The 18113-nt window shown below is 38.3% G+C and overlaps 1 protein-coding gene across 5 annotated transcripts in view; it reads left to right on the top strand.

Moving 5' to 3' along the window:
- Nucleotides 1-17835, top strand: part of SPDL1 (spindle apparatus coiled-coil protein 1) — a 33176-nt gene extending 15341 nt beyond the window's left edge. For 3 of the 5 annotated variants that reach the window (XM_040262788.1, XM_040262789.1, XM_040262786.1), the window contains exons 8-11: nt 241-381; nt 6281-6384; nt 7189-7376; nt 10742-11280. In XM_040262788.1, the coding sequence (XP_040118722.1) occupies nt 241-381; nt 6281-6384; nt 7189-7376; nt 10742-11280 (972 nt within the window). Of the gene's footprint in view, nt 1-240; nt 382-6280; nt 6385-7188; nt 7377-10741; nt 12450-16963 lie in introns of those variants that run through there. The other 2 variants (XM_040262790.1, XM_040262785.1) reach the window with 2 other exon arrangements.
- The last annotated feature ends 278 nt before the right edge of the window (nt 17836-18113 follow it).

Here is an 18113-nt window from a genome sequence, read left to right as displayed (position 1 = left end):
GGACTTCAGATACCAACTCATAAGTAGTCGAAATAAGTACTAAAGAGTTATATCTGTAACTAGGCTATCTGAAATAAATATTTTCAAATTATTAGAGTATTAAACTAGACACAGCTAATTTGTTTAGCTTCTAAAATGAAGCCAAAGTAGTATAGTACAAAATATGAATTGTATCAAAAATACAGTTATCAGAATCTTCCCCACTCAATTTTATGGGGGAGAATTTTTTTTTTCTTCTAGGTACAGATCGCTACATTGCTACAAATGAAAGGGTCTCAAGCTGAATTTGAACAGCAGGAACGGTTGCTTGCCATGTTGGAGCAGAAGAATGGTGAAATTAAACATCTCTTAGGTGAAATTAGGAATCTGGAGAAATTTAAGGTATATGTAAACACCTTTTAAAAATATAACAGTTTTTTGTTTGAATATCTTGCTACTTTTAACTTGAATGGGTTTCTTTATTATGTAATTAATCTATAGTTTCTATTGAGATTTACCAATATTTAATTTTTTCTTTCAGTTTCTTTTTGCTTTTCTGTGGTTTGGACTACTACTTCTTTTAATAGAGCCGCCATATTTGCTGTTGTTATTGTAAATTTTAACTCATTTATACTCAAAGCACCCATATCTTAGGTGTACAACTCAGTGAGTTTTACATACATATACCCCCTTAAATTCTTACCTAGCTCATGGTATAGAATACTTCTAGCATTCCAGAAAAGTTCTGCCATGTCCCTTTTGAGTGAGTACTCCCACCTTCTAACTTGGTACCAGCTTTACGTGTACAAATACTCTTGAACTGCATAGAAATGAACCCATTCATTACACACTCTCGTTTCTGTCTTCTGCTCTACATTATGTCGGTGAGAGTTGTTCCTCCTGGCAAGTGTTACCAGTAGTTAATTATGTTTTGGTGCTTTCTACCTCTGTTTTTTGATGAATGCAAAGTAAGATTTTTGTCATATTGTCCAGTATTATGTGGCAACTGCAGTTCATACAAGTCTTTAGTAAACTATTTCAAAATTTTTGAAATTCAAACCCTCAGGAAAGTTGTAAAATTATTACTGCAAACCCTTCACCCAGATTCCCCAGTTGTCAGTTTCACCACATTTGCATTTTTATTTTTATTTTCTCTCTCTCTCCATGTATGTACATTTTTATCTGAAACATTTGAGAGTAAGTTGCAAACCAGATATCCCTTTACCCTTAAGTTGTTACTCAGTATTGAAGTTTATCTTTTACATAACCATAGTACAATGATCAAATCAGGAAGCTTACATTGATACATAGTTTTAGCTGAAGGCCTTTTACATTTTAGGAATTAACCACTGATGTCCTTCCTGGAATACAAAAATGACCAAATGCTTTCCTTTCTAGGGTGCAGTCTGTGATCATGTGTTGTATTTAATTGTCAAATCTCTTTAAAGACTCTAAAGGTCCATGTAATTAAAGATAGGAAAGATTGACAGCAGGAGGAGGAGAAGGTGGCCATGGATGAGGTGGTTGGATGGCATCACCAACTCAATGGACGTGAGTTGGAGCAGACTCAAGGAGATGGTGAAGAACAGGGAAGCCTGGCATGCTGCAGTCCATGGGGTTGCAAAGAGTCAGACACAACTGAGAACTGAACAAAAACAGTCTGGGACAATTCCTCAGGCTCTCTTTATCTTTTATGACTTTGACATTTTTGAGGGGTACAGCCATTTGCTTTGTAGATTCTCTCTCATTTTGGGTTGTGTGATATAAAGTCACTGATTCAGTGAACATGAATTTGAGCAAACGCTGGGAGATAGTGAAGGACAGGGACACCTGGCATGCTGCAGTCCATGGGGTTGCAGAGAGCCAGACGTGACTTAGAGACTGAACAACAGCTATGTATCTTTGATGGGAATACTCCAGGACTAGTATTATACTTTCTCAGTATGTCACATCAGATGGCACATGGTGTCTGTTTGTACTGTAACAGGTGATATTAACCTTAAGTATTTCATAGGGAGTTACTTAGGCCAGTTATATATCTATTTCCCCTTATACTTGAACATCCATTGATGATTCTTGCCTGAAACAGGTATTACTGTGATGATTGCCAAATGATAATTTCAGTTAGAATAAGGAATTAGAGCTTTTCTCCTCACTTATTTATGTCATACAGTCTCATAAATTCTTATTTTATCCTATGGACTCTAATCTATAACTTCCTTATTTACTCTGTCCCAGATTTGGCCAGTGGGGGTACTTCCTTACTCTGGCACAACAAAATATTCCTAGCCTTGGAATCAACATTTCTACAAGGAACATAGGTTCCTTTAAACGAAGAAGGGCACTTAGAAACCAGGATCTGGGCACTGAATGTGCTTATTGCTACTGAAATGTCATCACTTCTGGATTCTTTTAGCAGACAGAACTGGAAGTCTGTGTCCATATATATAGTGTATCTATGTATGTGTTATATGCATGTTTAGGAATGTTTCATGTAAACAATTTTGTGTATCACACACACATATACACATACACACATGATAAAACCTTGATGTCATACTTCATAACCCCAGTTTGAGTCCAGTGCCACAGGATTCATTGCCTACCCCATTTTTTCCAACAGTGAAAAACCTGGCTCTTATTATCCTCAATATACTTGCTTATTTACTCATTCTTAAAATATGTATAGTTTTGAAATTATTCATTAAAGTTCAGGATTTGTTCTTTTTGCTTTTAACTTGAGGGTATATAGTCAAAATACTATGTTCAAAAGTTCTGTTGTTATTGTTCAGTCACTAAGTCATGTCCAACTCTGCGACTGCATGAACTGCCGCATGCCAGGCTTCCCTGTCCTTCGTTATCTCCCTGAGTTCACTCAGGCTCACGTGCATTGAGTCAGTGAAGCCATCCAACCATCTCATCCTCTGTCACCCCATTCTCCTCTTGCCCTCAATCTTTCCCACCATCAGGGTCTTTTCAGATGAGCCAGTTCTTCACCTGAGCTGGCCAAAGTATTGGAGCTTTAGCTTCAGCACCAGCTCGTCCAGTGAATATTCAAGGTTGATTTCCTTTAGGACTGACTTGATCTCCTTGCTGTCCAAGGGACCCTTAACAGTTGTCTCCAGCACCAGAGTTTGAAAGCATCAATTCCTCGGCATTCAGCCTTCTTTATGGTCCAACTCTCACATCCGTACATGACTACTGGAAAAGCCTTAGCTTTAACTAAATGGACCTTGGTTGGCAAAGTGATGTCTCTGCTTTTTGATTCACTGTCTAGGTTTGTCATACCTTTTCTTCCAAGGAGGAAGCGTCTTTTAATTTTGTGGCTGCAGTCACCATCTGCAGTGATTTTGGAGCCATCTTTTTCACTCTCCTCTTTCACCTTCATTAAGAGGTTCTTTAGTTCCTCTTCATTTTCTGCCATTAACGTGGTGTCATCTACATATCTGAGGTTATTGATATTTCTCCCAGCAATCTTGATTCCAGCTTGTGCTTCCTCCAGCCCAGCGTTTTGCATGACAAACTCTGCATATAAGTTAAATAAGCAGAGTGACAATATACAACCTTGAAGTACTCCTTTCCCTATTTTGAACCAGTCCATTGTTCCACGTACAATTCTTACTGTTGTTTCTTGACCTGCATACAAGTTTCTCAGGAGACAGTTAAGGTGGTCTGGTATTCCCATGTCTTCAAGAATATTCCACAGTTTGTTGTGATCTATACAGTTAAAGGATTTAGCATAGTCAATGAAGCAGAAGTAGATGTTTTTTTGGAATTGTCTTGCTTTTCCTATGATCCAATGAATATTGACAATTTAATCTCTGGTTCCTTTGCCTTTTCTAAATCCAGCTTGTACATCTGGAAGTTCTCAGTTTGTGTACTACTGAAGCCAAGCTTGAAGGATTTTGAGCATAATCTTGCTAGGATGTGAAATGAGTGCAATTGTACATGATTTGAATACTCTTCAGCATTTCCTTTCTTAGGGATTGAAGTGAAAACTGACCTTTTCCAGTTCTGTGGCCACTGCTTGAGTGCTGCACTTTCCCTTACCAGCTATGAGTGTGTTAGTCATCTGAAATAGTTAGGTTTTGTCCATCCTTGTTGAATTTATTTACTCTTTCCAGGATGTGAATCATTAATGTGCTTCTAAAGTCAAAACTGTACAGAGTTTTGCCCGTCTCCCGTTCCTTCCCCTCTGTTTACACCCACCAGTTTGTTTCTGATTTACTCATGGCCTGTTCCTTTTGCAAAAAGAGCAGCTTTATATGTAGGCTTTATTTTCCCTTTTTATTTCTTGGACAAAATGTGGCCATAACACAGATAGTCTTTTATAGTTTACTTTTTTTTTTTTTTTTTAATTTTAACCTGGAAATCACTTCATCTAGTTTAGAGAGATCTTCCTAATTCACACCAACAGAGGATTCTGATGTATGGGTTCTCATACATTCTCCTCTGTCTGGGTATTTAGATTATTTCCAGTATTTTGCAATTATGTACAGTGCTACAAAGTATTATTTTGCATGTATGTGTGTTTCCTTATTGTAGATGTATCACCCTGAATAATTCCTACACTATAATTGCTGGGTCAAAGTAAACTAACATTGTATCATAGTGCTCATTTCTCTGTCACCTCACCAATAAAATGTATTATTTTTTTTAATTTTTGCTGCATTGATAGATAAGAAATGATATCTCAGTGTAGTCTTAATTTCTATTTTTGTAATAAGTGAATTTTAGCATGTTTTCATATGTGTATTTACTTGCATGGGTATATAGAGAAACTGACACGTGTTTTCTAGTAGTGTTTGTATGGTTTCACATTTTACGTTTAGAGACCTGATCTCGATTGAAGTTTATTCTTGTGTATAGGGTATAAATCTAATGTTACCTTTTCCAAATAATTAGCCAGTTGTCCCAGCATCATTTATTTAAAAGTCAGTCTTGATAGCAGTGATTTAACATAACATCTTTATCATATATCAGATTTTCATATATGCTTGAGTCTATTTCTGGACTTTCCATTCTATTCGATTGGCCTACTTTTCTGCACATCAGTGCCATACTTTTAATTTTAGAGGTTTTATAGTTATGTTTTGTCTGGTAAGGCTCTTCTCCCACCATAGCTTTCCTTTCTCAGCATTTTTTCTGTCCTTTCATGTTTGTTTTTCCCTATGAACATCTTGTCTAGCTCAAGAAAAAAGTTTGTTGGCATTTTTATTAGGATTACATTGAATTTATAAATTAGGGAGCACAGATATCTATCTTCTCACTAAAGAACTAATCACAGCTTATAAATGACAAACTTTGTAAACATTAATAATGTCAACATTCTATATTGTAGCTATTATTATAAAATTAGCTATTAGTGTAAAATTTTAAGTTTATATAATTTATTTCTCTTACAAGAACTGTTGAAAGGACTGCAATTTTGGTTGAACTTGAAAAACATCAGTTGATAGTTGTATGTGGCTCACCAGTAGACTCTGCACTATACTTCAAAAATTATGGCTTTAAATTAAGGGCTTTTACCTGCAGTCTCTGAATTTGTTTACATATTTTTAGGCAAATTGCACAGAGATTCCTTCAGAATCTCAGAAGAGCAGGCACCGAAAATAACTTTACGGATTTCCATTCTTTTTCATATTTTTGTTATTTATGGCTGTTTCATAAGGCTGGAATTAAGGCTTTGGGATTGGGATGAAAACTGACCTTTTCCAGTCCTGTGGCCACTGCTGAGTTTTGCAGGCATATTGAGTGCAGCACTTTCCCAGTGAGTATTTGTTTCTTCCATATTGAAAACCAGGAGAGAGGAAGCAGAGGGAGGACACAGGTGCGATTAGAAGCATAGGCTCTGGAGACAGAGCTGCGCTCAGATTCCCTCTTGCCAGTGTGCTTGCCTGTAGTGTCGTGAGGCAGCTCCCTCATCTCTAAGAGAGGAGTGCTCCTTCTTATGCTTGCTTCAGAAGCGGGGTGAGTTACATGGATACTGCTTAGCACGGTGCCTGCCGTATGATAAGCATTCAGGAGAGGTAACTGGGGTCGCGAAGAGTCGGACATGACTGAGCAACTTCACTTTCAGTTTTCACTTTCACCCATTGGAGAAGGAAATGGCAACCCACTCCATTGTTCTTGCCTGGAGAATCCCAGGGACGGGGTAGCCTGGTGGGCTGCCGTCTATGGGGTCGCACAGAGTCGGACACGACTGAAGCAACTTAGCAGCAGCAGCAGAGGTAACTGACATTAATAAACCTATGCTAACCTAATTTATTATCTAAGTAGTAAGAATTGTTGTTTTCTTTAGAGTTTATATGAAAGTATGGAATCTAAGCCTTCAGCCAACTCTGTTGCTCTGGAAGATGACACCTATTACACAGATTTACTTCAAATAAAGCTTGACAACTTAAAGTAAGTGTTGGGTGCTTAGAAAGATGGAGACTCTGTTCACTTGCTTATAATAAGTGGTAGTAGTTTTGTCTTTACATTGCCAAAAGAAAGTTCCAGAAAAGAACAACAACAAAAATACCTCTGTGCAGCAAATGATATTTATTCGATATAATTATTACTGGTTATTGAAGAAAAATACTTTCAATGAATAATTAAATGTTTTTAGTTTTTTGTTTTTCTTAAAGCCTTTCAAATTAGCAAATATAAAGAACTTTAGAAAATGTTCTTATAACCTAATTTTTTAAAGAAGAAATATCATGTAATTTAAAACTTAAAGGAGTTTATTTATATATGTGGAAAGTATGCCCCTCTGTGTCCATTTCCTTTGAAAAATGCATGAGATTTTTTAATTTGAAACTGCTATTGTTAAATCTTATTTTGCTTATTGTTTCTTTGTTACTAAAAAACACCAGGGACATATGTTTTACTAAGAGTTCAAATATATAATATAGTAAACAATTGGTGGGCTTTCCAGGTGGGTCAGGGGTAAAGAATGTGCCTGCCAATGCAGGAGATGCAAGAGATGTGGGTTTGATCCCTGAATAGAGAAGATTGCCTGGAGAAGAAAATGGTACTCCAGTGTTCTTGCCTGGAGAATCCCATGGGCAGAGGAGCCTGACAGGCTACAGTCCATGGGGTTACAAGAGAGTTGGATACAACTTAGCAACTAAACAAATAGTTTGTACTGAAAACTATGTATTTTGTGTGTTATGTTAATATTCCTTGGTTCTCTCTCTCTCTCTTTTTTTTTTTTTATTAATGTAGCAAAGAAAGTGAAAGCATTAAAGGTGAATTGTCCATCCAGCGAATGAAAGCATTACTTGAGAGCCAGCGGGCTCTGGATATTGAGCGGAAACTTTTTTTAAATGAAAGGCACCTCCAGCTTTCCCAAAGTGAAAATATGAAACTGAGAGCTAAATTAGATGAGCTAAAACTGAAGTATGAACCTGAAGGTATGAATGTATCATATATTTTGTCTTTTATATCATGAGAAGCTCTGAGAAATCATATCAAATTTTTTTCTTTCTACAGCTTTATGGAAACCTCATTACAAACTAATTTGTGACTGTATCTATATTTAATAAAATAAATGTATTGCTACAGAATTTGTAGGAAAGAGAACTGTGTACTGGATGTGTGTGAATAAAATGAGTATTCCTTAACATTTGAGCCTTTTCCATTTAAGATTGCAGCATCTTATGTAATACCAAAGAGTTCAGTTTTGTTGAGGCAACTGATGTTTAAGAGCTATATTAGTTAATAGTAATTGTTCATAGAAAACCTAAAATAATGGAGTCTAAGAATGTGATGGTTCTTAGGCCAAACAAAGTTCTGTTACATGTTCTAGGTTATAGACTTTCAGCCATTTTTGCCCCTACACCATTCACATGCCTACAACTCTCTTCATCATTATTTCAGGGACAGGAGTGATTCTCAACAATAGGGGGCAGATTGTCAGCAATAATAAGGTTTCTTTATAGTTTAAAAAGGTTTCTCTTTCTCTCATCTTTTTCCCCTTCTCTGGTTAATAGACTGTCCTGACTAAGAGTTATCCACTTCAAATTTCAAAGGTCTGCTGAACTAAACAGCACAGGCAGGAGGAAGTATAGTGAATATTGTTGGTGTGGATTTCAAAGAAGCAGTGCAAGAGAAAGGAAAAATAATGATTTAAAAACAATAGTGTAGAGTAGGAACACTAGCCCCACAGTCAGCTGTGGTTTCTGCAACTTAATTAATATTCTGATTTTGAAAATGAAAGACATGTTAGTTTTGGAAAACAGAAAAAGTATTAGAATGATTATTCTGTGACTGTATATCTTGACCTGCATAGGAGATACAATGATGTTATGTTAATCTTTATAACACACTACGGCTGCTAAGTCACTTCAGTCGTGTCCGACTCTGTGCAACCCCAGAGACAGCAGCCCACCAGGCTCCCGTGTCCCTGGGATTCTCCAGGCAAGAACACTGAAGTGGGTTGCCATTTCCTTCTCCAGTGCATGAAAGTGACAAGTGAAAGTGAAGTCGCTCAGTCGTGTCCGACCCTCAGCAACCCCATGGACTGCAGCCTTCCAGGCTCCTCCGTCCATGGGATTTTCCAGGCAAGAGTACTGGAGTGGGGTGCCATTGCCTTCTCCGATAACACACTACTGATTGTTCCTCAATTAGTGCTTTTAATTCCATTTTATACATTACAAAACATAGCCCGTGTTTTAGATTAAGTGCAAAAGCATATAGCAGTTACCACAGTGCTTTGTACTTAGTAGTTGATCAGTAAATGATTATTATTCAAGCTTTAAAAAAAGTAAGAAAACAATGCTCAGAGAGGTTAAGTACTTTTCCAAGGTCACTCAGCTGCTGAGTGTTGTTAGCACTAGGATTTGTACCTGGATTGCTTGACTCTTATGCACTATATCCTTTCTAATTTCCATGCTGAAGCCCCATGCAGCTTTTATAATAACCTTCAGTTCAGTCAGTCAGTTCAGTCGCTAAGTCGTGTCCAGCTCTTTGCAACCCCATGGACTACAGCATACCAGGCCTCCCTGTCCATCACCAACTAGTGGAGTCGACTCAAACTCCTGTCCCTTGAGTCGGTGATGCCACCTGACTGTCTCATTCCCTGTCGTCCCCTTCTCCCGCCTTCAGTCTTTCCCGCCTCAGGGTCTTTTCCGATGAGTCAGTTCTTCACATCAAGTGGCCACAGTATTGGAGTTTCAGCTTCAGCATCAGTCCTTCCAATAAATATTCAGGACTGATTTCCTTTAGAATGGACTGGTTGGATCTCCTTGCTGTCCAAGGGACTCTCAAGAGTCTTCTCCAATACCACAGTTGAAATGCATCAGTTCTTCAGCGCTCAGCTTTCTTTATAGTCCAGCTCTCACATCCATACATGACTACTGGAAAAACCGTAGCTTTGACTAGATAGACCTTTGCTGGCAAAGTAATGTCTCTGCTTTTTTTTTAATAAGTTGTCTAGGTTTGTCATAGCTTTTCTTCCAAGGAGCAAGCATCTTTTAATTTCATGGCTGCAGTCACCATCTGCAGTAATTTTGGAGCCCAAAGTCTGACATTGTTTCCACTGTTTCCCCATCTATCTGCCATGAAGTAATGGGACCAGATGCCATGATCTTAGTTTTCTGAATGTTGGGTTTTAAACCAGTGTTTTCACTCTCCTCTTTCACTGTCATCAAGAGGCTCTTTAGTTCTCACTTTCTGCCATAAGGGTGGTGTCATCTCTATATCTGAGGTTATTGATATTTCTCCCCGCAATCTTGATTCCAGCTTGTGCTTCATCCAGCCCAGCATTTCTTATGATGTACTCAGCATATACGTTAAATAAGCAGGGTGACAATATACAGCCTTGTCATACTCCTTTTCCTATTTGGAACCAGTCTGTTGTTCTATGTCCACTTCTAACTGTTGCTTCTTGACCTGCACACAGATTCCTCAAGAGGCAGGTCAGGTGGTCAGGTATTCCCATGTCTTTAAGAATTTTCCATAGTTTGTTGTGATCCACGCAGTCAAAGGCCTTGGCATAGTCAATAAAGCAGAAGTAGATATTTTTCTGGAGCTCTCTTGCTTTTTTGATGATCCAGTGAATGTTGGCAATTTGATCTCTGGTTTGTCTGCCTTTTCTAAATCCAGCTTGAACATCTGGAAGTTCATAGTTCATGTACTATTGAAGCCTGGCTTGGAGAATTTTGAGCATTACTTTGCTAGCATGTGAGATGAGTGCAATTGTGTCGTAGTTTGAGCATTCTTTGGTATTGCCTTTCTTTGGGATTGGAATGAAAACTGACCTTTTCCAGTCCTGTGGCCACTGCTGAGTTTTCCAAATTTGCTGGCATATTGAGTGCTGCACTTCACAGCATCATCTTTTAGGATTCGAAATAGCTCAACTGGAATTCCATCACCTCCACTATCTTTATTCATAGTGATGCTTCTTAAGGCCCACTTGACTTCGCATTCCAGGTTGTCTGGCTCTAGGTAAGTGATCACACCATTGTGATTATCTGGGTCATGAAGATCTTTTTTGTATGCCTAGAAGAGAACATTTAAGTGTTCATTCCTATGGTCAAATATATTGAGGTCCCAAGGAAAATTTATAGCCAAATAACCTTGCAAAGATATAGTTAATGGAATCCATAAAAAAGAAAGAATTAAAGACAGTGTATTTCAGTAAGGAGATGAATAGTTTTTAAAGAAACAGGAGTGGAAAACAAAGGAAAATAAATATATTTATAGCTAGTTCTACCTTATGTTGATTGTATCTTTGATATACTGACTAGATACATTTTTAAACTGTTTTTATTCTCAGAGAAAATTGAAGTGCCTGTACTCAAAAAGAGACGTGAGGTCCTGCCTGTGGATATAACCGCTCCTAATGGTTTATGTGCCACCAGTGATGATGGGAAAGAAGTTTATAGATTATCACCACAGAAAGAGGAGGCACAATCCTATTCTAACGGTTTGGAAGATAACAACTTGCAGCTAGAAAAGACAGTTTCTGTAAACACATCAGGAGTCATTCTCTCTCCTTACAAAAATCTGCCCATGGATGTTCAGCCAAGAAAGGAAAAGAAGTGTGTGAAACTTACAGGAGTTCCAGCTGACTCCGAAGCCTTAAGTGAAAGAAGTGGAAACACCCCTAACTCTCCCAGGTCAGTGTCTTTCCTTCAAGGCAGTGAGCAGCCCTCTCCATCTCGCCTCTATCGCTGCATGAACTGTGCTATCTGTTTCTTAATCTATTTTCTTAGTATTGTATGCAGTATAATTCCCCAGTTTCATCTACGTACCTTCCAATTTTCTAAAACTTTAAGAAAGACTAAGATGATTACCAGGGGAAAAGACTCCTGAATAAGGGAATTATTTTAAACAGTAACACTTTTCTGTGTCACGAGTCAAGTACATCTCTGAATGTTTTGTTGTTTTGAATAAATGTAGTTATTTTTTTCCTGGTTCAGGAGTGACCTGAAAGAAAAATTACCTTACCTCCTAAAAGGGCTTTCCAATTAGTATTAAGAAATTTCAGCCTTCCAAAAAACTGTTAGGTGAATTTTTTTTATGGCTTTTGAAATTGTTTATTCTAAGCCTTCAAGCATGTGCTTTAATACCTATTCTGACATTTTTAAATATCAAAGGTAACTCGTTTTCAATTTACACCCAAACTTCAAAGTCTCTAGTTTCTGCATAATTGAGTTTGTGACTAAAAGAGAAGGTGTCAGACATACATGTCTGTAGGAATTAACATTAAAAAAAAAAAAAATTACAATAATAGAGGCCAGAAAGAAGGTAAGAGAAAGTGAGTGGAAGGGAAAGGTAGGTACAGTGACTGAGGTTAGGGTGGTATAAAAACACATTCTTGATGTGTGTAGCAGGACCAAGTGTGGGCAAAAAAGAAGTGAATGAGGAAAATGGAGAAGGTAAAAAAGGATGATAAAAGATGAAGGATGTCTTTATGCAGTGGAATGATAGTGGAATTAAAATAAATAGACATTTTAAAAATTAAGCATATTGGTATGAAAATAGTTAGCTGGGATTGTCTGCTATGAAAGGAGATCTTTAAGGTGCTACTATATCTTTAAGGTACTATATCAGTCTTAATGGAGACATACAAATAAGACATTTTATATTTTACTAAATGTAGTATTTAACAATGAAAGCATTTCAGTAATATTGCAGCTTTTATTGTTAATTGGAGTAATGATTACTCCATTTCTTGAATTTTTATGTAATAGCATTATAACCTATAAGTCACTTGAACTAAAAGCAGAATATTCTCAAGGAAAAAGGTACCTGTAAATAAATGCTATCTGACACACACATGTTTTCAACTAATTGTGAATTGAATTCAACAAGTTATGCTTGTTGTGTATATGTGATTCATTGTGCATGTGTGCTTGACCATTGTATATTTCTGGAGGTGAATTTCCAGAATTGATCAGTGCAAATCTTACTCTCTATGTTGTCTTCATTTCTTCTTCTGCTTTCTTTTGCTTAATAAAAATTATTCAAGCAAATGTTCAGCTAATTGTTTGACTCAAATAGCACATTGAAATTTTTTTCTCTTGTTTAAACAAAAACAAAATAACAAAACGTTTGTGTGTGTGAGTCCATCTGCTAACTTGAGATGTTTCCAGCCTTTTGCCCTCTGCATGATTAATTTAGACACACAATCCTATGATAATATAGTGACAAACATGGCTTCTGTTAGGAGATTCACTGTTGGCATGCTTTATAAATTTAATTGATGCTCTTGCTATAATAAAATATCTGTATAGGCCCTTTAAAATATTTCTTCATTGTTTATTTTTTTCTTAAACTATTCTTTTGCTAGTTGAAATTTGAGTTTTTTAATGGGATATTTAGATCTATTCATGCAGCCGAGGATTCCTTGTTAATTTTTATCTTGCGTTTGCCTTTTGTTGAGTCATGTTAACATTAATATAGTGCTCTAGCATTAAACTGGAGAAGGCGATGGCACCCCACCCCAGTACTCTTGCCTGGAAGATCCCATGGACGGAGGAACCTGGTAGGCTGCAGTCCATGGGGTCGCGAAGAGTCAGACACGACTGAGCGACTTCCCTTTCACTTTTCACTTTCATACATTGGAGAAGGAAATGGCAACCCACTCCAGTGTTCCTGCCTGGAGAATCCCAGGGATGGGGGAGCCTGGTGGGCTGCTGTCTCTGGCGTCACACAGAGTTGGAAACGACTGAAGCGACTTAGCAGCAGCAGCATTAAACATTTTTTATTAGATATGTTTATCATGATCAGTTCAGTTAAGTCGCTCAGACGTGTCCGACTCTTTGCAACCCCGTGAATTGCAGCACGCCAGGCCTCCCTGTCCATCACCAACTCCCAGAGTTCACTCAGACTCACGTCCATTGAGTCAGTGATCCCATCCAGCCATCTCATCCTCTGTCGTCCCCTTCTCCTCTAGCCCCCAATCCCTCCCAGCATCAGAGTCTTTTCCAATGAGTCAACTCTTCGCATGAGGTGGCCAGAGTACTGGAGCTTCAGCTTTAATTCCTTCCAAAGAAATCCCAGGGCTGATCTTCAGAATGGACTGGTTGGATCTGCTTGCAGTCCAGGGGACTCTCAAGAGTCTTCTCCAACACCACAGTTCAAAACCATCAATTCTTTGGCCCTCAGCCTTCTTCACAGTCCAACTCTCACATCCATACATGACCACAGGAAAAACCATAGCCTTGACTAGACGGACCTTAGTTGGCAAAGTAATGTCTCTGCTTTTGAATATGCTATCTAGGTTGGTCATAACTTTTCTCCCAAGGAGTAAGCGTCTTTTAATTTGATGGCTGCAGTCACCATTTGCAGTGATTTTGGAGCCCCCAAAATAAAGTCTGACACTGTTTCCCCACCTGTTTCCCATGAAGTGATGGGACCGGATGCCATAATCTTTGTTTTCTGAATGTTGAGCTTTAAGCCAACTTTTTCACTCTCCACTTTCATCAAGAGGCTTTTTAGTTCCTCTTCACTTTCTGCCATAAGAGTGGTGTCATCTGCATATCTGAGGTTATTGATATTTCTCCCGGCAATCTTGATTCCAGCTTGTTTCTTCCAGTCCAGTGTTTCTCATGATGTACTCTGCATATAAGTTAAATAAGCAGGGTGACAATATACAGCCTTGATGTACTCCTTTTCCTATTTGAAAACAGTCTGTTGTTCCATGTCCAGTTCTAATTCTTGCTTCCTGACCTGCATACAGATTTCTCAAGAGGCAGGTCAGGTGGTCTGGTATTTCCACCTCTTTCAGAATTTTCCACAATTTATTGTGATCCCCACAGTCAGAGGCTTTGGCATAGTCAATAAAGCAGAAATAGATGTTTTTCTGGAACTCTTGCTTTTTCCATGATCCAGCAGATGTTGGCAATTTGATCTCTGGTTCCTCTGCCTTTTCTAAAACCAGCTCACGGTTCACGTATTGCTGAAGCCTGGCTTGGAGAATTTTGAGCATTACTTTACTAGCACGTGAGATGAATGCAATTGTGCGGTAGTTTGAGCATTCTTTGGCATTGCCTTTCTTTGGGATTGGAATGAAAACTGACCTTTTCCAGTCCTGTGGCTGCTGCTGAGTTTTCCAAATTTGCTGGCATATTGAGTGCAGCACTTTCACAGCATCATCTTTCAGGATTTGAAACAGCTCAACTGGAATTCCATCACTTCTACTAGCTTTGTTCGTAGTGATGCTTTCTAAGGCCCACTTGACTTCACATTCCAGGATGTCTGGCTCTAGATGAGTGATCACACCATCATGATTATCTTGGTCGTGAAGATCTTTTTCGTACAGTTCTTCTGTGTATTCTTGCCACCTCTTCTTAATATCTTCTGCTTCTGTTAGGTCCATACCATTTCTGTCCTTTATGGAGCCCATCTTTGCATGAAGTGTTCCCTTGGTATCTCTAATTTTCTTGAAGAGATCTCTAGTCTTTCCCATTCTGTTCTTTTCCTCTATTTCTTTGCATTGATCGCCGAAGAAGGCTTTTTTATCTCTTCTTGCTATCCTCTGGAACTCTGCATTCAGATGCTTATATCTTTCCTTTTCTCCTTTGCTTTTTGCTTCTCTTCTCTTCTCAGCTATTTGTAAGGCCTCCCCAGACAGCCATTTTGCTTTTTTGCATTTCTTTTCCATGAGGATGGTCTTGATCCCTGTCTCCTGTACAATGTCATGAACCTCATTCCATAGTTCATCTGGCAGTCTATCAATCAAACCTAAGCCCTTAAATCTATTTCTCACTTCCACTGTATAATCATAAGGGATTTGATTTAGGTCATACCTGAATGGTCTAGCGGTTTTCCCTACTTTGTTCAATTTAAGTCTGAATTTGGCAATAAGAAGTTCGTGATCTGAGCCACAGTCATCTCCTGGTCTTGTTTTTGTTGAATGTATAGAGCTTCTCCATCTTTGGCTGCAAAGAATATAATCAGTCTGATTTCTGTGTTGACCATCTGGTGATGTCCATGTGTAGATTCTTCTCTAGTGTTGGAAAAGGGTTTTTGCTATGACCAGTGCCTTCTCTTGGCAAAACTCTATTAGTCTTTGCCCTGCTTCACTCCACATTCCAACGCCAAATTTGCCTGTTACTCCAGGTGTTTCTTGACTTCCTACTTTTGCATTCCAGTCCCCTATAATGAAAAGGACATCTTTTTTGGGTGTTAGTTCTAAAAGGTCTTGTAGGTCTTCATAGAACTGTTCAACTTCAGCTTCTTCAGCGTTACTGGTTGGGGCATAGACTTGGATTACCGTGATATTGAATGGTTTGCCTTGGAGACGAACAGAGATCATTCTGTCGTTCTGTGATTGCATCCAAGTACTGCATTTCGGACTCTTTTGTTGACCATGATGGCTACTCCATTTCTTCTGAGGGATTCCTGCCCGCAGTAGTAGATATAATGGTCATCTGAGTTAAATTCACCCATTCCAGTCCATTTCAGTTCGCTGATTCCTAGAATGTCAACGTTCACTCTTGCCATCTCTTGTTTGACCACTTCCAATTTGCCTTGATTCATGGACCGACATTCCAGATTCCTTTGCAGTATTGGTCTTTACAGCATCGGACCTTGCTTCAAGAAAATAGAAATCACATCCACAACTGGGTATTGTTTTTGCTTTGGCTCCATCCCTTCATTCTTTTCTGGAGTTATTTCTCCACTGATCTCCAGTAGCATGTTGGGCACCTACTGACCTGGGGAGTTCCTCTTTCAGTATCCTATCATTTTGCCTTTTCATACTGTTCATGGTGTTTTTAAGGCAAGAATACTGAAGTGGTTTGTCATTCCCTTCTCCAGTGGACCACATTCTGTCAGACCTCTCCACCATGACCCACCTGTCTTGGGTTGCCCCACGGGCATGGCTTAGTTTCATTGAGTTAGACAAGGCTGTGGTCCTAGTGTGATTAGATTGACTAGTTTTCCGTGAGTATGGTTTCAGTGTGTCTGCCCTCTGATGCCCTCTTGCAACACCTACCATCTTACTTGGGTTTCTCTTACCTTGGGCGTGGTTCACGGCTGTCCAGCAAAGTGCAGCCACTGCTCCTTACCTTGGATGAAGGGTATCTCCTCACCGCTGCCCTTCCTGATTTTTCAACCTGGGATAGCTCCTCTAGGCCCTCCTGCGCCCACACAGCCACAGCTCCTTGGGCGTGGGGTTGTTCCTCCCAGCCACCACTCCTAGCCTCGGGCATGGGGTGGCTCCTCCCAGCTGCCCCTGACCTCGCATGCAGGGTATCATTATATTTTAATTCTTTATTTTAGACTTTGCCATGACTTTTTATCAGCCTTAAAGAGATTTATTTCTTTAGACATTTGAAAAATTAAGCCTATTGATAGAAAATGTTTTTAGTGAGGCAGTGATTTAGTTTTTTTTAATTGTATTGGAGTCAAGTGTAATTTTTCTTCTTAAATACCTTAAAAAAAATCACCGTGTCTTATTAAGAGATCCGTTATACTATAGGATTGTTTCTTCTTTAATTTTTCCTGACCACATTTGAATTCAGAGTGGATGCTTTAATGCCTGTAGGTTAGCTGCTGAATCAAGGCTTCAAAGAGAAGTTAAACAAGGGAAAGAAACTGCAAGCAAACTGGAAAAAGCAGCTTGTAAGAAATCACACCCTATTGTATATGTATCCTCCAAGTCAACTCCAGAGACCCAGTGCCCTCAGCAGTAAAGACTTTTCCTTCATCAGAATAAGGTACCACTTGCCCCAAAGATTGCTCTGAAGCTTAAAGATTGTCTTTATCTGAGGATATCTTCTTGCAGCCTATTTTCCTTCTACTCATTGTGCCAGGAACTGGTATTTTCATGCTTTGACCAAACATTCAAAATGTCATTGTGATTCTAACCAGGAGAGTTCCTTAAGTGATGAACTGTGAATCACATTGAATAGACTATTAACTGAAGGAAAGTGTTATTATAAATCTATTGGGTGCATTGTATATAGATTATTAAAGTACCTTCAGAGCCATATATACTTGAAAAGGGAACATATTATTATATTTTCCTATATACATTTTTATGAACGTAGTTTTTCACTGTGTTGTGAAAATAGAAAACTTTGTTGAAAAATATATTGTAACTAGATTTTGTCAGTGTTTAAAGCATATATGTTCATCTTTGTATTCATTTACATGATTTAAGTTTTATTTCGATTACATGAAAAATACAATTTTGCAATTTAAAATAAAGCTGCTACAATTTATCTCCTTTTTGTTTTTTTATTCTGCATAGATTATAGTGTGTTATCAAAAAGAATAAAAGAAGAAAAATGAAACCAGAGATTCTTAATTCCCTGGTACATATAATTTTTGTATATATTTATATATATATATGCACACAGACATAATATACATTTTCAATTCTAAATCTTCCAAATAAAGACTTTTTCCCTGTAAGTGATTATAGCCTGGTCTGTAACTTAATTTCATGTATACATTCGGTGGTGTATTAGTTGAGAGAAGAGAGATTTATTTTAAGGAATTGTGTTTTGCAAATAAGGAGGCTGGCAAGTCCAGAACCTACACAGTGGCCTCTCAGGCAGTAGACCCAAAGAAGAAGAGCTGATGTCACAGTTAAGTCCAAAAGCTGTCTGCTGCAAAAGTTCCCCTTTTTCAGGGGAGGTTAGCCTTTTTTTTTTTTTTTTTTTTAATCCAGGGCTTCAACTAATTACATG

This window comes from Oryx dammah, unplaced genomic scaffold (assembly GCF_014754425.2).
Source record: "Oryx dammah isolate SB20612 unplaced genomic scaffold, SCBI_Odam_1.1 HiC_scaffold_20, whole genome shotgun sequence".
Taxonomy (NCBI): Eukaryota; Metazoa; Chordata; class Mammalia; order Artiodactyla; family Bovidae; genus Oryx; species Oryx dammah.
The sequence above is the reverse complement of the archived record's forward strand: the minus strand, read 5'-3'. Positions and strand labels throughout refer to the sequence as shown.